Below are 22,930 nucleotides of genomic sequence, written 5' to 3'. Positions count from 1 at the left end.
ACTTGATTAATTCTCAGTAATTTGTTTATTTCTCAGTATTACAGCTGCAAAATTTTACTAACTGGTTTTCTGAAGTCGTTCTAATAACTACAGGTTTAACTACGTGTCCTGTTTAAGCTCACCATAAGAGAATGTTCTGTTTGTTGTATCTCTCAAGTCACTGACTTTGGTATATCATTGTTCGAACTTCTGATGTACCGTATAATAAAGTTAGTCGTCTAGTGTGAAAACAGGTCAGAGAGCACAGACCGAGAATGTTACATGTTCTTTAAAAGTGCTTGTGCTATTATTATTATCTTAACACTTTGTCCCGAACTGTCTGTCATGTGCGTATGGTTTACTCACCCTTAATTTTCTTATATTTTGCACAATCATATTTGTCTCTTCTGGTCTAATAGAAATTATTTATATTTCAACCCTCTTGTCTGCGGTTTTAAAGTATCTCTACTTTGTTCTATTAGTATCTTGTATCTCTACTTTGTTCTGTTGGTATCTTGTATCTCTACTTTGTTCTATTAGTATCTTGTATCTCTTCTTTGTTCTGTTAGTATCTTGTATCTCTACTTTGTTCTATTAGCATGGATACGTCAGCAATTGTCACATCCAAAATAATATATTATCAGCACGTTTTTGCAACACGGATCCAAAATCCGTTTCCTCATGTAAAGTTGTTGCGGCTGAATCTGACTGTAAAGTTTCACCAGCATATGTCGGAAAATATGCATAAGGTTACATATAATCTAACGTGGCCCTGGCGTGTTTTGTTGTATCGACGATTTAAGTTATTTGTTCTTTAATTTGTGTGTGTGTGTATAGAAACTTATTGTGTGTGTGTTTTTCGTTATAGCAAAGCCACATCGGGCTGTCTGTTAAGCCCACCGAGGGAAATCGAACCCCCTGATTTTAGCGTTGTAAATCCGTAGACATATCGCTGTATTAGCGAGGGGCAGAAACTTATTAACAAAAATAACATAATAAACAAAATAACAAGAGTTGGCAATGCACCCTTCCGTCTAATTTATCACTTCTGAATTACTTTCGAAGTAGCTTTATACAAAATTCAACATATCAAACCATGTTTTAATAGCAAGTATAATTTCCGAGTGAAAATAAATCAATTATTGATATTAATGTGTAAATTTCTTTTGTTTATCACACCGTATAACTTAACACACAAAACAATTAAAGATTATTAGACATTTTATGATCGATAAACATGAAACTATATTCTTTCTACTTAAATTTTAGTATACTTAATACCACTATACTTAAGTACCACTTTACTTCAGTACCATTTGTAACAATTTCCACTGATAATATTTGTGTTTAATAGAAATTAATTTTTATATTAAATAACTTATAATTTATTCCATAGAATCACGTCCTGCTGTCACTTTTCTAAAACACATAAATCGTATTCTCCCACTTTATAATCCAGTGTTTTATGATATTTTAAAACTGAAAACTCAAACAGTGTTTACTAGCTGTATAATAGCTTCGTGTCAACAGTTAATTTGTTTTTCTTGCTGGAGAATTTTCCGTAAAATTATACAACATCAAGATACAACTAGATAGAGACCGATAAAATTACGATAAAATCTATTGTTTGCTTCGTACAACCATCAGCTAAAGTTGTTAGGATTTCTATTTTCTCAATTCGGAAATGATATCTAGTAACAAAAAAAAACCTTATTACCGTTAAACTCTTGTCATAGCTAAGTACCTAATACCTTATCTAAGATCTCAGAATATTGTCGTAAGCACAACTCTTTTCTGACTGTTCTGAGAAATTGAAACACTTTATTGGAAAAACATAAATTTACATCGAACAATCGAAAGGCCGTTGCTTTGGTAATGTTCCCGTGTTTCCATCTAGTTCACACTGAGTATAAAACAGGATGTTAATAAACACGTTTTTATACAAAAAAGTCAAATTGAATGATAAGAAATAGAGAACAGAACTACTAATGTTACTCGTTGTAATCTGTCGTATGATGAGTCTTCTGTAATTGTATACACTATGTGTTAATCCCAACCTCCGTAACCACTACTATAACTATAACTGTGACTTTTTATATATATGGGATAAGGGATATAGCTGGGCACATGGTAAGGGACTGGATATGGAACTGGATGGCTCTTATATTTGACCGACCTGGAAAATATAAATAAAAAAATCAGAAAACAAGTTATCACAAAAGGTTTGCTGTCTGTCTGTTTCAGAATCAGAACACAATATAGAAGATTTATTTACACATGAACAGCCTGCGAATATTTAGAAACATGAACAATATTTAACCAATCTGTCTTGAACAGAAACAAAATTATAATAAAACATTACAGAAAAGTATTAAACGTCTTAACTGGAACCTTTCCTTTGTCAGGCGTTCTGAATGTTTAAATGTTCGTATACTAGAAAGCAACGAACTTTATTTTGTTAAAATTCTTAAGAGAACCAAAAATTTCTTTTTACTTTTTTCCATCATCACTAGAATTATGAATATCTGTTAGGCCTGGTAATGCTTATTTAAACATAATATTAAAATATTTCTGTTTCTGTTTTATTTACATGAAATTTCCAGTGGTTAAACATAAATATGCACGAATTGAAGCCAGTCATTAAATCTCCTGTGGAAAAGGTGTTCAAAATGTAGTAATAACACCAATCTGAAACATCTATTTAGTTTAAGTGTAGTAATAACACCAATCTGAAACATCTATTTAGTTTAAGTGTAGTAATAACACCAATCTGAAACATCTATTTAGTTTAAGTGTAGTAATAACACCAATCTGAAACATCTATTTAGTTTGAGTGTAGTAACAACACCAATCTGAAACATCTATTTAGTTTAAGTGTAGTAATAACACCAATCTGAAACATCTATTTAGTTTAAGTGTAGTAATAACACCAATCTGAAACATCTATTTAGTTTGAGTGTAGTAACAACACCAATCTGAAACATCTATTTAGTTTAAGTATAGTAACAACACCAGCCTGAAACACCTGTTTGTTTTAGATGTAGTAACAACACTAATCTGAAACACGTGTTTGATTTAGATGTAGTAACAGCAACAACCTGAAACACGTGTTTGATTTAAATGTAGTAACAACACCGATCTGAAACACCTGTTTTGTTTTAAATGTAGTAACAACACCAATTTGAAACATCTATTTGGTTTAAATATAGTAACAACACCGATCTAAAACACCTGTTTTGTTTTAAATGTAGTAACAACACCAGCCTGAAACACCTGTTTTGTTTTAAATGTAGTAACAACGCCAGCCTGAAACACCTGTTTTGTTTTAGATGTAGTAATAACACCGATCTGAAACACCTGTTTTGTTTTAAATGTAGTAACAACATCAATCTGAAACATCTATTTAGTTTAAGTGTAGTAATAACACCAATCTGAAACATCTATTTAGTTTAAGTGTAGTAACAGCACCAATCTGAAACATCTATTTAGTTTAAGTGTAGTAATAACACCAATCTGAAACATCTATTTAGTTTAAGTGTAGTAACAGCACCAATCTGAAACATCTATTTAGTTTAAGTATAGTAACAACGCCAATCTGAAACATCTATTTAGTTTAAGTATAGTAACAACACCAGCCTGAAACACCTGTTTGTTTTAGATGTAGTAACAACACCGATCTGAAACACCTGTTTTGTTTTAAATGTAGTAACAACATCAATCTGAAACACATGTTTGATTTAAATGTAGTAAAAGCAACAACCTGAAACACGTGTTCGGTTTAAATGTAGTAATAACACCAAGTTGAAACACGTTTTTGAGTTTTACAGACTGATAACTGTCAACAGTTATATTTATGAAAAGTATAGCTGCTAGATGTTGCAGCTGTTATACTGACGTCCAACATCATTCCACACTCTTTTTAATTTTCTTTTTAAAATGTTTTTAACATTTTAGTAAAAGTCTGCCAAATTATCTTCATCTTGTGACTAAAATAGCTGTTTTTAATTTCGAATAAGAAATATTACTACAAGAGGCCAGTTTTTGATAAAGTAAGACAAACATTAATCTCTTCTTTTAAATAAGGTTGAAGTTATCGGGAAATTTCTGCAAAATAAAAGTATTAATAAATGTAGGTTACAAGAGATACAATGAAACTAGTACCGCGGTTACAAGAGATACAATGAAACTAGTACCGCGGTTACAAGAGATACAATGAAACTAGTACCGCGGTTACAAGAGTTACAATGAAACTAGTACCGCGGTTACAAGAGATACAATGAAACTAGTACCGCGGTTACAAGAGATACAGTGAAACTAGTACCGCGGTTACAAGAGATACAATGAAACTAGTACCGCGGTTACAAGAGATACAATGAAACTAGTACCGCGGTTACAAGACATACAATGAAACTAGTACCACGGTTACAAGAGATACAATGAAACTAGTACCGCGTTTACAAGAGATACAATGAAACTAGTACCGCGGTTACAAGAGATACAGTGAAACAAGTACCGCGGTTACAAGAGATACAGTGAAACTAGTACTGCGGTTACAAGAGATACAATGAAACTAGTACCGCGGTTACAAGAGATACAATGAAACTAGTACCGCGGTTACAAGACATACAATGAAACTAGTACCGCTGAAGACAAAACATGCCCGTAAGACTACCTAGGCTTCCCACATCAGATATTTGGTACTTTAGGCTTGATGAGTTTATTGGAAAGCGACGTAAATGTAGCAGCTGTCTCACTACAGAACTTTAACTGTATATGTATAAATCTTCGATTTTGCAGTTGATTCTTCCACAAATTCACTCAAGATCAGTTGAGAGGGTGCATTTCAGGTGATAATTAAGTTTAGAAAAATAGGACAACTTGTGTGTAGGAACGGCAAACTTTATCTGATTAACTTTAGAACCAACAACAACAGGGGCGGGAAATAAAGGAATATTGTCACCAGCTTTCGGTTAAGTATGGTGGAATAAACAACAAATTACTTAACAAGCTACTTACTGAGATAAAAAAAATTGTTAGTGTTAATAATAAATTCCAACCAGAACCAGCTACTTACTGAGATCAAAAATCTGTATTAACATTAACTTCCAACCAGAACCAGCTACTTACTGAGATCAAAAATCTGTATTAACATTAACTTCCAACCAGAACCAGCTACTTACTGAGATTAAAACTTTTTATTAACATTAACTTCCAACCAGAACCAGCTACTTACTGAGTTCAAAAATCTGTATTAACATTAACTTCCAACCAGAACCAGCTACTTACTGAGATCAAAAATCTGTATTAACATTAACTTCCAACCAGAACCAGCTACTTACTGAGATTAAAACTTTGTATTAACATTAACTTCCAACCAGAACCAGCTACTTACTGAGATCAAAACTTTGTATTAACATTAACTTCCAATCAGAATAAACTAGTTGTTCAGATCACAAGTGAAGATCAGTGTGATAATAATGAATATTATACAGTGACAGTAAACGTTTTCTTAAATAAATACCACTAAAAGTTGGAAAGACATACTTACTCTAGAGCAATAGGTAATGGGAATGGTATTGGTATTATTTTCTTTTGATGACCTCCGAGTCCAAGGAGAAGAAGTGGAAGTAACTTTTTGAGCAGCGCCGCCTCAGTGATGTGAATATAGACGTTTAGTAAAACGCAGGAAAAGAAACAAACAAAAAGGATATTGGAGATTTTCATCTTCACGTAAGGTTTCCTGCAATCATCAACAAATACGTGTTGTTGTAGATAAATTATATAACATACTGATTAGCCTAATAATTAATAGGTGGAATGTAGTTTAAGCGTTTCAACTGAAGAGAGCATGTGACTACATGTATGGAAATGCTGTTGTATTATTGTGGATTTAAACATTATTTTAAATTTAATAAATGTTTAGATGATCGAAATGTTATTACATTTATGAAGATTGCTTCACACTGTTAGTAGAATATACGAATTAAAGCTAACCTGGTCCTCGCATCTAGCTCTATATGAATCATCTAATCAGTATAGGTTTTGTTTCCAGGTACGATAGCGGTAAGTACACGGTCTTATAACGCTAAAATTCGGGGTAGGATTCCTTGCGATGACACAGCAGATAGCCCAACGTGGCTTTGTTCTTAAACAAACCTACTAACTATTGGTTTTACGTTTATTGATCTATAACATCATGTGGTCTTATAACGTTGGTTTCATATCTAGTTTTTCCTCCTGCTATTCACTGTTGTTAACAAATTATTAGTATTATACGAAGGTACGGTGGTTAGGACACTCGACTCGTAATCTGAGGGTCACAGGTTTGAATATCCGTTACACCAAACCTCGCTCTTTCAGCCGTAGGGATGTTATAAAGTTACGGGCAAACCCACTATTCCTTGGTAAGAGTAGCCCAACAGATGGCGATGGGTCTTACACTGGGACTGCCAGCGCAGATAGCCCTCGTGTAGCTTTGTGCGAAATCCAAAACAAATAAACAATATTGTACAAAAACGCAACTATTCGTGATTGTATTCATTTTTTTTGGCAATTTTCTGCTTAAATTAACAAAAAACATTTTTCCACCAGGTAATAAAAGCTGATGTCCTGTTTTTGAATTACAATTTTTACAACCTACTCAGATATATTCCTTACCTTATTTACCTACTGGTGTATGAAGGGTTAACTTTCAAGTTATTCTTCTAAGTCTTATTTATCAGTTTATATAGAATTGCAAAGAAAATAGGACTTAACTTCAATGTGTTTTAATGGGGCGTCTCCGTCAAGTTTATTGGATATTAAAAATAAACATGTTGTAACCCTGTCTTATCACCTTAGCGATGGGTTATTGTTTTCGTTGTGTTTTTTTTTCTTTTAGTTACGTTTGATATTGAACTCGACGCAGGTTTTAAACCTGTCGCTAAAATTAACTAGATCCTCGAAGGCCATAACCGGGATTTTGTTGACCTATTTACGTTCTTAAACAACCATCTTATCTAATTTATTCAACAGCTGTTAGACGTTTAGTCATTGTAGTTTCTTCTTTTTTCATCTTGCTTCATAGGAATTAGGCTTAGTTCATTTCATGCCAGCCTCTAGTTTCACTAATGTTGTGTTTGTCGACTCGAGGAAGTTATGATAACCTTGACAATGGCATGGCCGCTGTACTGAGGATCTCAGAAAATAAAATAACAACACAAAAAAACTCTAAATATAGAACACTCTAAAAAAGTATGATGTCATTAAGTCCGCATAAGATTTTAATTTTCCCGCCTTACACAGATTATTTATAATGTGTACAAAAGTGTCGTGTGAGATTTTATTTGTATGTTAATAAAACTATATTTTAAATACTTTTTTATACTTGTAATAAAATTAAGTCCATGCATCGACCAACTGGTATTTTCGGCCTGTTCTTAACATTTCTGCGCTTTTAAAGTTAGTGTAAGATATTCATAGTAATTAAATACACAACACAGTATAAAATAACTTAAAATGAGATTAAGGCACATTATGTCGGGACGCATTTTATACGGAAGTAATTTTAAAAACTTTTTAATAAAATATTTGTTTACGGACACGAAAGTAGACCTTATTTTTTACCTTAGAAAACAATTTCACGAAAGTTACATTATTTTAGCACTTGGTTCAGTATAAAACATAAACGTCAGAATGCATCCCATTTGAATACAATACCTCCCAGGTAAGTTAGCGGTAAACTTACAGACCTATAAAGCGAACCTGGGGTTCATTCAATTCCTCTTGGAGGACAAAGCATAGATAGGGAGTTGTGTATAATGAAAACAAAGGAGAGTTCTTCAAAAAAAGTTTTAAACATAGAAGACAATTTAGAATATTAATAAGTGTTGCAGGTTAATGCTATAATTTGAACTTGAATAATAAAGTTAATATGGGTGTTGGAGAAAAGAAGTTATATTTAAGTTTACATTTCTCAGAATACATTACGTAGTTTCAATAGCATGTCCTACTTATTTTACGATAACACTGATTTCTAATGCATGCCAAGGGTATCCCAGTCTTTTTTATGGAGTTTATGCTGCAGCCAATCATTATGATGTCTCTGCCTCGAAGAATTCTGGGAAGGACAAACAACATGTTTGCTATATTTTCTCTTTCGAGTAAACTAACTATACAAATATTTTCGAACAACATGGTAGTCGTGTCCTGGTGTTGTGTTGTCATTAGAGTAAGTGGTAGTAATGCTAAAGTTGCATTTATCACACTATATATGTGACAGATTACGTGGAAAGCATCTTGTATTGTAGGTTAAAGAGTATACAAACAATCTGTACAGATCCGTGTCTTATCAGTTGAATATGTCAATTAATTTGTGGAACCATTTAACCGAACAGCAGTACTTCATGATGCTCGTTTCATGGATGTTTCTTACTCTTGGTCTCATATTCCACATGGTGAAGGACTGAAAACTCTAACGTCCACATTAATCCTTTTTAACTCCTCAGAATCTCAAACAATAACTGATCTTGCCAGCCTCGTTTTAACTCTGAACAATTTCGAATTTAATAACGAACATTGCATTCAGGTTAAGGGTACTACAAATAGTACCAAAAGGACTCCCAGTTAGATTGTTTTTGTTTTTGAATTTCGCACAAAGCTACTCAAGGGCTATCTGTGCTAGCCGTCTCTAAGTTAGCTGTGTAAGACTAGAGGGAAGGCAACTAGTCATCACCACCCACCGCCAACTCTTGGGCTACTCTTTTACCAACGAATAGTGGAATTGACCGTCACATTATAACGCCCTCACGGCTGAAAGAGCGAGCATGTTTGGCGCCACAGGGATGCGAACCCGCGACCCTCAGATTACGAGTCGCACGCCTTAACACGCTTGGCCATACAGGGCCAACTCCCAGTTAGGCCAACAGTTTTATGGGCCTTTTTGAAAGTCAGTTCTTGCAACTAAGCCCTGTAAAATCTTATGCCTAAAAAAGTTACACAGATGACATATTTTTCATTTGGACTGCCGGTCTTGAATCATTTAAATAGGTTATGTTTGTTTGTTTGTTTGTTTTGGAATTTTGCACAAAGCTACTCGAGGGCTATCTGTGCTAGCCGTCCCTAATTTAGCAGTGTAAGACTAGAGGGAAGGCAGCTAGTCATCACCACCCACCGCCAACTCTTGGGCTACTAAATAGGTTATCTAACATGCAAAGTTTCACAAAACAATCAAGTTTACCCGTGATTACTCGCCTACCCTGACGTCAGTTTTTCTAAATGACGGAGTTTTACACACTGATAACACAAACAAACTTACAGACAGACCACAAAACCTTCACTTTAACAGCTGTCACCTCTCTTACACTAAACGAAACATTACCGACAGTGAAGCTCATAGAATAAAGAAACTATGCTCAAATGAAACAAACTACAGAATACACACCAAAGATCTAAAGCAAATCATGTTACAAAGAAGATATAAAAATATCAAAACCAACAGAGAAATTAAATAAGCTAACAACACTCAGCGGAAAAACATTCTAAATCAAAGCTTGCTTTGTTTGCAGGGCCTGGCATGGCCTAGCGCGTTAAGACGTGCCCTTCGTAATCTGAGGGTCGCGGGTTCGCGCCCGTGTCGCGCCAAACATGCTCGCCCTCCCAGCCGTGGGGGCGTTATAATGTGACGGTCAATCCCACTATTCGTTGGTAAAGAGTAGCCCAGGAGTTGGCGGTGGGTGGTGATGACTAGCTGCCTTCCCTCTAGTCTTACACTGCTAAATTAGGGACGGCTAGCACAGATAGCCCTCGAGTAGCTTTGTGCGAAATTCCAAAACAAGCTTTGTTTGTTTTTTTAATTTCGCGCAAAGCTAGTCGAGGGCTATCTGCGTAGTCGTCCCTAGTTTAGCAGTGTAAGACTAAAGGCAGCTAGCCATCACTACCCACCGCCAACTCTTGGGCTACTCTTTTACCAAAGAATAGTCGGATTGAACGTCACATTATAACGCCCCCACGGCTGAAAGGGCGAGCATGTTTGGCGTGACGGGGATGCGAACCCACGACCCACGTGGTATCTTAACGCGCTTGGCCATGCCGGGCCCACTTTAATCAACCATAACATTCTATTAACGATCATTCAAAACTAAAAAAAGATAGAAAAATAAAAGAAACTGATTTAATTGTTAATCTAAACACTGTTTAACCTTTCGGAACTAATCTAGGTCCAGAAATCAGTGACCTCTATTCATTGGTTTCATCTCTTTTTAAAGCAACTTTTATTCTTTGCTTATTTCTTTCATTTTGTGTCAACCATAACTTTCCAAAAACTGATTATTTAAGAAAATTTTCCATACTTATCTACATAAACTGATTAGTACAATATATATTTTTCAATCAGTCACCAGATGCCACCTTCATTTTTATTTTTACTTAAACGCTTAAGTATTTAGCCAATCCTAAAGCAAAATATTCCTAACACCTTCTTGCATAACACTCAATAACACATAACACTCCCGTTGCGACTACGTTGTACTGAAAATGAGACACCTGCAACAATACATAGTAAAGTATGCTAAATTTTCCTGAAAGACCGAATGGCCTTTATGACGTCACTCAACTCCTTTTATATAGTGCTCACTCAATTAGAAATTGTTAAAAGCGTTCGGGATTATGGGATTTTTACCACTTTATATGTAGAAAATCATATACTTCAGAGAGCATCACCACCGTCATGTCTCAGACAAGAAACACACCGCCAGCAGGTCAGGCTGACAAACATCAAGATGCCATAAAAATGTATCCTCAAGACGGCGGTAAGCAAACTCGTTCTTTGTTAACCTGAAGATGACCTAAGAAGGTCGAAACGTTGTTCTGTACTTTATTCTAATTAAATACCCTTCGTCACAACCTCATAACCAGTTGTCTTATGATTGGTATCTTGTTCGTGATGACAAGAAACCCTTCATCACAACCCCATAAGCAATTATCTTATGATTGGTATCTTGTTCATGATGACAAGAAACCCTTCATCACAACTCCATAAGCAGTTGTCTTATGATTGGTATCTTGTTCGTGATGACAAGAAACCCTTCATCACAACCCCATAAGCAGTTGTCTTATGATTGGTATCTTGTTCGTGATGACAAGAAACCCTTCATCACAACCCCATAAGCAGTTGTCTTATGATTGGTATCTTGTTCGTGATGACAAGAAACCCACTTGAAGTAAAAGTGTATTCTCAAGACGGCTGGTATGGGTATTAACCCTTCATTCATCACTTTATCACAACTGCTTATGGGGTTGTAATGAAGGAAGTAAAACTCTGACAGTTTCATCTCCATCTTTAGAAAGCTTTCTCCGTTTTGTACTTTTCTAATTTAATTTTTGAATTATAACACTTCTGTGTATTTCAATATGTTTCGCGATCCTATTAATTTTAATAATTGTATAATGAATGTACTTTGTATTTGATATGGTGTTATGTGATTTATTTTATACACTGTAATTATAGTGTGTATATGTTTAAACGAACCAGTTGTCAGTATCCCCCCCGCTAGTACAGCGGTAAGTCTACGGATTTACAACGCTAAAATCAGGGTTTCGATTTCACTCAGTGGGCTCAGTAGATGACCCGAAGTGGTTTTGCTATAAGAAGAACACACACGAAAAAAAACACATAGTTGTTAGGAGTGGATTTAACGTTTCAAATCTTGTACAACCAAAAAGTCCCATTGTGAACATTGTACTTATAAGAATGAGATTCTTTTCTCACGTTATATAATGGCTGAATTTCATTGTTAAAGGGTTTGTTCTTGTCATTTTTGGCTGAATTTCATTGTTAAAGGGTTTGTTCTTGTCATTTTTGGCTGAATTTCATTTTTAAAGGGTTTGTTCTTGTCATTTTTGGCTGAATTTTATTGTTAAAGGGTTTGTTCTTGTTATTTTTGAGACTTAGTTTCACTTAAATCTAATTTTTTTTAAAAGGTATGAACTCTGTATTTACAGTTTTACTAATAAAGCAGAAAACAACGTTTCGACCTTCCTAGGTCATCTTTATATTAACAAAGAACAGGTTAACCTGAAGATAATGAAGGAAGGTCGAAACGTTGTTCTCTTCCTTATTTTTACCCCAAATGGGTTTATCGTCATCGAAAACTGTGTACTTATTTCTTTGTCCTCATTTTTGTAAATACGTTTTGTAGACGGGTGAAAAACTTGCGTCACTCCTTGACCAGTGTTTGTGTGTGTGTAAACTGAACAAGTTTTAAGGTTAGAAGTAATGTTAGCTTAAGGTGAATGTCTGAAATATAAGGATGTGACAGTAACCATGTGGGTTTTAATGCAATAAATAATCAAAATGGTTACTTTGTTTGTTTGTTTTTCTCTGTCATTACCTTAGATAACATCTAGTCTACCCAAGAGCGATATAGCTGTACAGTTGTGATTTGTGTATGGATAATATCGTCCTACGGTTGATCAAGTTATACCTTAAAGTTACAACTCAAAGCAAATTTCCAGACTGATTTCATCGATTATTTTAAGTAATGTGAGTTTTAGTCATTCTAAAATAGAATTTCAAGGGGTCGTCTTGAAATAAACATTAAGAAACTAACACCAGCCTCATCAATCTAAATCTCTTGTCCATTGTTCAAAGTTCACTGTTGTTTTGTGCTTTAATAAAAGTTATTTCAAACATATTTATGTCAAGTCTGTTTATTTATAGCACAAACTCTGTTAGTTTTAGAAAAACTCAGAATTAGTTTATATTATATCAAAACCCTCGTTAAACAATAGACCTGAATGAGATATCAGTTTTACAAGAAAACACCACAGATTTGGCCAGACAGAGATCACAAGGACTCGGCATAGCCATTTCTAAATTAGAAGTGCTGACCAAAGAAAAGGTACCCTTACAGTAGCAACATGTTAATCTTTTCTGCGACTCCTCTTAACTGAATAGCAAAACTTGATGTCACACTCATAACTCCCCACATTAGACCGTGACTCTAACCTTAAACCTCCCTACACTTAGTTAGCGCACTTTTCCCAAGAATAGAGAGAGTGATTTTGTATTCTTGTAAAGCAATAAAAACAATTCAGGATAAATAAAAAATAGAAGTAAATTTGTATTATTTTCATGACATATGCATAATAAAACAATATTTTAAGTTTGAAATTGGAGATATTGGAGGTAGAATTCTTAATGTAGAGATAAATCTTTAAAGTATAACAATAAGTGTTGTTGTTTGCTCGTTGGCCCGGCATGGTCAGGTGGTTAAGGCACTCGACTCCTTATCCGAGGGTCGTAGGTTCGTATCCCCGTCTCACCAAACATTTCAGCCGTGGGGGCGTTATAATGTACGGCCAATCCCACTATTCGTTGGTAAAAGAGTATCCCAGGAGTTGACTAGCTAGCTGCTTTCCCTCTCTTACACTGCTAAATTAGGGACGGCTAGCGCAGATAGCCCTTGTGTAGCTTTGCGCGAAATTCAAAACCAACTAATCTTTGCTCGTCAATTAATCTGGTGTGCTCACCTCGGAGAATTGATCGCGAATTTTAGCGTTATAAGTTCGTAATTTATAGATGAGGCACTGAAAGAACAATAATCGATTTCATACTAATTAATTTTTTTTAATTAATTTTTATTTCTTAAATATATGATACTGAATAACAAATATCTTTATTTTGGTAAAGGGAATATACTTCTGTCATACAGCTCCATTGAAAACTGATAGTTGAAGTAGAAATCTTTACAAAATATTATAGTTTTAATTTTTATATTCTTCAATAAAATAACATCACTATTTTATGCTTTATTTATGAGAAATATTTAAATTCCAAATTATGAACAAACAAGTTTAAAACTCTAATTATAATGAGTTAATCATGTTAATAATTTACAATGTTGGTAAATATTAAAATTGGTAACCTCAGAGAAGCCTTTATATATTACGATAATGCATACGAGCATATGAATATAATATCGGTTAACAAAATTAAAACCTTTTTATTTATCTGTTGCTTTAGACTAGTCACGTAATACATGAAATAATTACATATAAATGTTCAACATAATAATACTTAAAACATATATATATATATATATCATACTATACAATATGTTCTTAGCCTAACAATATGAAATGTGGAATAAACATCTTAAAAGAAATTAGAATGGTTATTAAAATTACCATATGTATATATACAACTTCAGAAAATCGTTAGTAAAATTAATCATTTTACCATATGGTTAAGTCACACTATTATTGTTCTATATCCAAGTCTGATACAACTTTGTACTTTATGTTTAACCAAAAATATAAACACTTGATTTACGATCATACATTTGTACGTTTCTGACTTCAGTTGTAGCCAAATCCACCACCATGCTCTCCTCCGTATCCTGACTTTACATACACAGGAACAGGAACAGGAACAGAAACGGGAACATGGACTGGTACATGCACAGGATGACTTACCACTTTCTTGGATCTTGAAACAGGAAAACAAAATATATCAAACCTTCAGTAGGTCTACTACACAGTCTATAACATTATGTAGGAAGAAGTAATATTAAAACAGTGTACCAGGATATGATATATAAAAACATTAAAACAGTGTACCAGGGTATGATATATAAAAACATTAAAACAGTGTACCAGGGTATGATATATAAAAACATTAAAACAGTTTACCAGGGTATGATATATAAAAACATTAAAACAGTGTACCAGGGTATGATATATAAAAACATTAAAACAGTGTAACAGGATATAATATATAAAAGTATAAAGACAGTGTACCAGGGTATGATATATAAAAACGTTAAAACAGTTTACCAGGGTATGATATATAAAAACATTAAAACAGTGTACCAGGATATGATATATAAAAACATTAAAACAGTGTATCAGGGTATGATATATAAAAACATTAAAACAGTGTACCAGGATATGATATATAAAAGCAGTAAAACAGTGTACCAGGGTATGATATATAAAAACAGTGTACCAGGGTATGATATACAAAAACATTAAAACAGTGTACCAGGATATGATATATAAAAAAAAGTAAAACAGTGTACCAGGGTATGATATATAAAAACACTGTACCAGGGTATGATATACAAAAACATTAAAACAGTGTATCAGGGTATGATATATAAAAACATTAAAACAGTGTACCAGGATATGATATATAAAAGCAGTAAAACAGTGTATCAGGGTATGATATATAAAAACAGTGTACCAGGATATGATATATAAAAACAGTGTACCAGGATATGATATATAAAAACATTAAAAGAGTGTATCAGGGTGTGATATATAAAAACATTAAAACAGTGTACCAGGATATGATATATAAAAGCAGTAAAACAGTGTATCAGGGTATGATATATAAAAACAGTGTACCAGAGTATGATATATAAAAACAGTGTACCAGGATATAATATATAAAAACATTAAAACAGTGTATCAGGGTATGATATATAAAAACATTAAAACAGTGTACCAGGGTATGATATATAAAAGCAGTAAAACAGTGTATCAGGGTATGATATATAAAAACAGTGTACCAGAGTATGATATATAAAAACATTAAAACAGTGTACCAGAGTATGATATATAAAAACATTAAAACAGTTTACCAGGGTATGATATATAAAAACATTAAAACAGTTTACCAGGGTATGATATATAAAAACATTAAAACAGTGTACCAGGATATGATATATAAAAACATTAAAACAGTTTACCAGGATATGATATATAAAAACATTAAAACAGTTTACCAGGGTATGATTATAAAAACATTAAAACAGTTTAACAAGATATGATATATAAAAACATTAAAACAGTGTACCAGGATATGATATATAAAAACATTAAAACAGTTTACCAGGATATGATATATAAAAACATTAAAACAGTTTACCAGGGTATGATATATAAAAACATTAAAACAGTGTACCAGGATATGATATATAAAAACAGTAAAACAGTTTACCAGGATATGATATATAAAAACATTAAAACAGTTTACCAGGGTATGATATATAAAAACATTAAAACAGTTTACCAGGATATGATATATAAAAACATTAAAACAGTGTACCAGGATATGATATATAAAAGCAGTAAAACAGTGTACCAGGGTATGATATATAAAAACAGTGTACCAGGGTATGATATACAAAAACATTAAAACAGTGTATCAGGGTATGATATATAAAAACATTAAAACAGTGTACCAGGATATGATATATAAAAGCAGTAAAACAGTGTATCAGGGTATGATATATAAAAACAGTGTACCAGGGTATGATATATAAAAACAGTGTACCAGGATATGATATATAAAAACATTAAAAGAGTGTATCAGGGTGTGATATATAAAAACAGTGTACCAGGGTATGATATATAAAAACAGTGTACCAGGATATGATATATAAAAACATTAAAAGAGTGTATCAGGGTGTGATATATAAAAACATTAAAACAGTGCACCAGGATATGATATATAAAAGCAGTAAAACAGTGTATCAGGGTATGATATATAAAAACAGTGTACCAGAGTATGATATATAAAAACATTAAAACAGTTTACCAGGATATGATATATAAAAACATTAAAACAGTTTACCAGGGTATGATATATAAAAACATTAAAACAGTGTACCAGGGTATGATATATAAAAACATTAAAACAGTTTACCAGGGTATGATATATAAAAACATTAAAACAGTGTATCAGGGTATGATATTTAAAAACATTAAAACAGTGTACCAGGGTATGATATATAAAAACATTAAAACAGTTTACCAGGGTATGATATATAAAAACATTAAAACAGTTTACCAGGGTATGATATATAAAAACATTAAAACAGTGTACCAGGGTATGATATATAAAAACATTAAAACAGTGTACCAGGGTATGATATATGAAAACATTAAAACAGTGTACCAGGGTATGATATATAAAAACATTAAAACAGTGTATCAGGGTATGATATATAAAAACAGTAAAACAGTTTACCAGGATATGATATATAAAAACATTAAAACAGTTTACCAGGGTATGATATATAAAAACATTAAAACAGTGTACCAGGATATGATATATAAAAACATTAAAACAGTTTACCAGGATATGATATATAAAAACATTAAAACAGTTTACCAGGGTATGATATATAAAAACATTAAAACAGTTTACCAGGATATGATATATAAAAACATTAAAACACTGTACCAGGATATGATATATAAAAACATTAAAACAGTTTACCAGGGTATGATATATAAAAACATTAAAACAGTTTACCGGGATATGATATATAAAAACATTAAAACAGTGTACCAGGATATGATATATAAAAACATTAAAACAGTGTATCAGGGTATGATATTTAAAAACATTAAAACAGTGTACCAGGGTATGATATATAAAAACATTAAAACAGTTTACCAGGGTATGATATATAAAAACATTAAAACAGTTTACCAGGGTATGATATATAAAAACATTAAAACAGTGTACCAGGGTATGATATATAAAAGCATTAAAACAGTGTACCAGGGTATGATATATGAAAACATTAAAACAGTGTACCAGGGTATGATATATAAAAACATTAAAACAGTTTACCAGGATGTGATATATAAAAACATTAAAACAGTGTACCAGGATATGATATATAAAAACATTAAAACAGTTTACCAGGATATGATATATAAAAATATTAAAACAGTTTACCAGGGTATGATATATAAAAACAGTGTACCAGGGTATGATATATAAAAACATTAAAACAATTTACCAGGGTATGATATATAAAAACATTAAAACAGTTTACCAGGGTATGATATATAAATACATTAAAACAGTGTATCAGGGTATGATATATAAAAACATTAAAACAGTGTATCAGGGTATGATATATAAAAACATTAAAACAGTTTACCAGGATATGATATATAAAAACATTAAAACAGTGTATCAGGGTATGATATATAAAAACAGTAAAACAGTTTACCAGGATATGATATATAAAAACATTAAAACAGTGTATCAGGGTATGATATATAAAAACAGTAAAACAGTTTACCAGGGTATGATATATAAAATAGTAAAACAGTTTACCAGGGTATGATATATAAAAACAGTAAAACAGTTTACCAGGGTATGATATATAAAAACAGTAAAACAGTTTACCAGGGTATGATATATAAAAACATTAAAACAGTGTACCAGGGTATGATATATAAAAACAGTAAAACAGTTTACCAGGGTATGATATATAAAAACAGTAAAACAGTTTACCAGGATATGATATATAAAAACAGTAAAACAGTTTACCAGGGTATGATATATAAAAATATAAAGACAGTTTTCCAAGATTTACAAAGTAATGTGTTATAAATTTAATAATTAAAAAATACACTGTTTAGTTTTCAGTGGAATAATATCTCCCAGTATCTACACATTGTATAATATCTACACTTGTATTAAAATTTGAGAAACCCTGACTAATATTCGTATGTTTAATATTCCATCCGTAACTGGTGGCAAAACGAATTTCAGCAGTAAGAGACTATATTATCATGTTCAGTCTCTCAGTATTGGGCCCGGCATGGCCAAGCGTGTTAAGGCATTCGAGTCGTAATGTCGCGGTTTCGAATCCCCGTCGCACCAAACATGCTTGTCGTCCCAGTCCCAGTGGGGGCGTTATAATTTGACGGTCAATCCCACTATTCGTTGGGCCCAAGAGTTGGCGGTGGGTTGTGATAACTACCTGTCTTCCCTCTAGTCTTACACTGCTAAATTAGGAACGGCTAGCGCAGATAGCCCTTGACAAGCTTTGCGTGAAATTAAAAAACAAAAAACAAACTCTCACTATTATAAGGTGACGCCAGCCATGCACGTTCCATAACTTATCAGGCTGCTTAGGTAAAAAAGTATTCACTTCTTGTCATATATATAATACATCTTTTATATTAGATGAAACATACTGTAAGGAGCAGACTAGATATGGACAGTGCAAGTAATTCATTTATCTGCAACTAATTATCTTTGATAAACATCATTACTGTCGTTGAAAGTAAAATTTAACTTTGAACTTGCCTTATCAAAGCTAAAATACTTAATATTTTGCTGTTAAAACCGTTATGCTATTTTCTGACTAGACTTTAGGATATAAGATGTTTGATCGACCAAGAACAGGAATGTTTTACTAACACTTTGAAAGAAGAGAAAAATATGGCTTAAGACGTTTTATATAGAGACAAATAAAAGCAGCATTTCTTGTAATATAAAAATATATTAAATTAAAGTATAAAAATATTTCGAATAATTAAATGACGAAAATATAAATCAAAATGATTTGCAGTTTTTAATGGGTTTTTTTCCTCAATTTGAACTTGTCCAAGCTTTGTTAACGTTATGTTTAAATATTCAGCTGGGACGATTTGTTTGTTTGTTTTGGAATTTCGCACAAAGCTACACGAGGGCTATCTGTGCTAGCCGTCCCTAATTTAGCAGTGTAAGACTAGAGGGAAGGCAGCTAGTCATCACCACCCACCGCCAACTCTTGGGCTACTCTTTTACCAACGAATAGTGGGATTGACCGTCACATTATACACCCCCACGGCTGGGAGGGCGAGCATGTTTAGCGCGACCCTCGGATTACGAGTCGCACGCCTTACGCGCTTGGCCATGCCAGGCCCAGCTGGGACGAAGTAGACGTTTTTAATTTTGTCTTTTAAATTTTGCTGAGACTGAAATCCTTGAATATTATAATTTAGCGCATGTCAGTTTTTGCGTATTTCAGTGTTCTATACAAATCAGTTAATTTGTTTGTGTGAAATGTTCTAATGAGCTTCATCTAACTGATTGAAGTGTGTAAGAAGACAACGTTTTTGTCTGCTAACTATTAACTATTAACTATTAACCTCTGGTAATTGGTCGAAACGTCTTTTTATTCGCTATACGATCTTGAATCTGTTCGTGAGCTGTTGTGTGTGTGTTTCTTATAGCAAAGCCACATCAGGCTATCTGCTGAGTCCACCGAGGGGAATCAAACCCCTGGATTTTGCGTGGTAGATCCGTAGACTGTCAGTTGTTGACTTCCGTTTATACTCAGTAGAAGTCAGCATAGATTATATATATCATCATTGTCAATAGGACGTGTCTTTTTTTTTTCTGATTACAATAAAAAGAAGTAATCAATAGACCATTCAACACTTACTCTATAGCAATAGGGATGGGGAGTGGAAATATTTTAGTGTGTCTTCCCCCCCTCAAGGTCGACAGTAGTAATCCTGCACCGAAAGCTCTTAAAGCGATGTTGGCAGTAACTGTTACCGATAACAGCAAGCAGGACAGTACCAAGGCTGAAAAATAACTGGACGTTCTCATGGTCTCGTATTTCTGAAAGAACATCATCACGTGTTCATCAAGGGCTAACACTGAAATCAAAGAACTACAAGAAAACATAAAAACTGGTTGATTCTTATGGCTTATTTCTAAAATATTTTTATCGAGCCAAATAAACTGAATTACTTTATGTAATCACTGATCTTATTGTGAGCCGTGGTGTCTGTCCAAGCGTTCGTTTGTCTCTCGTTTAAAAAACTAGGCACGTGAGAAAAGCTCAACATTCACCTTGGAAATGACGGAAGAACTGGCATAGATAATGTTGATGCCAAGACATTCTACACTAAATTGTTAAAATACAGTCATTGACATTTTGAATTGCGACGTAACTTAAAGAATCAAAATTTCGATTTACTGTACGCTATTGTTAAGTAGTTCTAAACATGCACGAAATGCCCAACAATTACTTTTCGTAGTGTACAATATAAGTAGCTTTGAATCTGAATGAAACCAAGGATGCAACATAACTATTTTAAAGTTCATGAACTAATTAAAATTTAATCTTTTCTTGTCTCTAGGGGCGGGTACTTTTACTTTTTAACAAACTCTGCAAAGAGAGACTTGGTTTCAGATCATTCAGAATCACTATTTCCGTAAGAAATAAAGTCTATATTTTTATTGGGTGGCAGGTTTAGCTACTAACTAGTAAAAAATATAAAACTGACCAGAAGCTGATTGTGGGAAACCTATATAAGTTAGATAAAATATGAAACAAGCTTACTTTGTTTGATCAGTAACTAAACACAAAACAAGGAGTTTTATCTGTTTAACGTTTTAATTCCTTATATCTGGACCTGGTTTTGTTCATTTCATTCAGTTCTTCAGTTATATTGTTTGTATAGTTATCTAGATTATAAATAGGATAACTTATGTATTTCTCAAGTTGTCAAAAGAAACGATTTATTTATTTATAAAAATTACTAAGGGTACTTTGTTTGATTATCTACTAATGTTATTAGGAATGTCTTCCTTGGAATAATATTGTCTGTATAATAATTAATAACGTCGATATTATAATTAATATTGTTGGTATTATAAATCATATTGTTCGAATAATAAATAACAGTGTTGCTAATTAATTTATTTAATTATTGTGGATGACTACTCTCTCTTATCATCACCAGGTGGCTCAGAAATAACTCTCAGGGCTTATGATGCTAAAAATAGGGTTTTGATATACGCTATGGGCAACACAGTTAACCCATTTTGTGAATAACTCACTAACTTCCGAAACATGTAACTTGAATTATAACATGTTGTTACTCATTAAATTACTGCTATTTTGTTACTAGATATTAAACAGTGAAATGGTGTATCTAGACGTACTTGTTTGAAACACCTACATTCAATCACAATTACTTCCCAATCTGAAAGTGGTAATTTTGTGAATAACTCACTAACTTCCGAAACATGTAACTTGAATTATAACATGTTGTTACTCATTAAATTACTTCTATTTTGTTACTAGATATTAAACAGTGAAATGGTGTATCTAGACGTACTTGTTTGAAACACCTACGTTCAATCACAATTACTTCCCAATCTGAGAGTGGTAATTTTGTAGACTTAAAAACAAACATTCGAGGTTTGATTCACCGCAGTTATCAGAAAGCAAATGTCTCTTTGTGTGACTATGTGCTAAAATAAAATAAAAAATGTAATCAAACAATTAAACCACAAAACGTTTAAGTCTAAGAAGAAAACTCTGACATATTTTTATGGAAGCAAAAGAAATATAAACAAAAGTCATCTTAACTACAAGTTAAAAGAATATTTTCTAAATTACAAGAACATCATGATTATGATGTTATGGCGATTAAAACTCACCTACACACAGGATAGTTGATGAATAATGATAAGATAGTATACTTCAACAAAACTTATGTACTGACGAATGAAACATCGAGACATAGGACATCTATCCTCTTATATACTGTTCTGGTGTCACTGACTGAACTGTGTTTACACCACATTGAGAGATAACGTCATGAATAAATTCAATTTTCTCCTCCTACGTTTATTCTCAGATACTTTTATTAACCCATTGGCAGCTATCAGAGCGTTGAAACATCCTTCGTTACTATAATTACTTAAAATATGTATATGTGAATCACATAAATATGCCAGAGACAACCTTTCTTCTCTGTGGACCTTTCAGCAATATTTACATGCATACGAATTGACTCACCAGATAACTGTTGGTTGGTTCTTAGATATAAATAAAGTATACTTGAATGAAAATAACCTCTATTTTACAATGTATATTATTAGGTTTTATTATACAGTTACTCCATCTAGGAAGATTTATAAAAATAATCTGACTGGCCTAAATGTAAAACGAGAAAGAAACATGACCATTGCTGTATATGGAACGTATTTTAATAGAATAGTTCATGTGGATAAATATCATGTATGTAACACGTAACCTCTGACTTCAACTTTATTTATTCTCAAGTACTTAGATTATTTTTTATTTTAATAACTAATTAGGTTAAATGGACGTTTTTGTGAAAATAAAATAATTACGTGGAACCCAAA

The 22,930-nt window shown here is 32.8% G+C and overlaps 2 protein-coding genes across 3 annotated transcripts; both read right to left on the bottom strand.

Moving 5' to 3' along the window:
* Positions 1 to 1,828: 1,828 nt before the first annotated feature.
* LOC143231420 (uncharacterized) lies at positions 1,829 to 6,761 on the bottom strand. Its single transcript, XM_076465957.1, has 3 exons — positions 6,637 to 6,761; positions 5,528 to 5,719; positions 1,829 to 2,155 (listed from the first exon to the last, which is right to left on the bottom strand). The coding sequence occupies exons 2-3, from the start codon at positions 5,701 to 5,703 to the stop codon at positions 2,026 to 2,028; spliced, it is 306 nt and encodes a 101-aa protein (XP_076322072.1). The 5' UTR covers positions 5,704 to 5,719; positions 6,637 to 6,761; the 3' UTR covers positions 1,829 to 2,025.
* A 7,394-nt stretch (positions 6,762 to 14,155) lies between these two features.
* Positions 14,156 to 22,344, bottom strand: LOC143231419 (uncharacterized). Of its 2 annotated transcripts, XM_076465956.1 has the most exons (3): positions 22,220 to 22,344; positions 20,205 to 20,386; positions 14,156 to 14,446 (listed from the first exon to the last, which is right to left on the bottom strand). In XM_076465956.1, the coding sequence occupies exons 2-3, from the start codon at positions 20,372 to 20,374 to the stop codon at positions 14,317 to 14,319; spliced, it is 300 nt and encodes a 99-aa protein (XP_076322071.1). In that variant the 5' UTR covers positions 20,375 to 20,386; positions 22,220 to 22,344; the 3' UTR covers positions 14,156 to 14,316. The 2 variants fall into 2 exon arrangements, with proteins under 2 accessions (XP_076322071.1, XP_076322070.1); XM_076465955.1 differs by lacking the exon at positions 22,220 to 22,344 and having other exon boundaries at positions 20,205 to 20,415.
* Positions 22,345 to 22,930: the final 586 nt, after the last annotated feature.

This window comes from Tachypleus tridentatus, chromosome 11 (genome assembly GCF_004210375.1).
Source record: "Tachypleus tridentatus isolate NWPU-2018 chromosome 11, ASM421037v1, whole genome shotgun sequence".
Taxonomy (NCBI): Eukaryota; Metazoa; Arthropoda; class Merostomata; order Xiphosura; family Limulidae; genus Tachypleus; species Tachypleus tridentatus.
The sequence above is the reverse complement of the archived record's forward strand: the minus strand, read 5'-3'. Positions and strand labels throughout refer to the sequence as shown.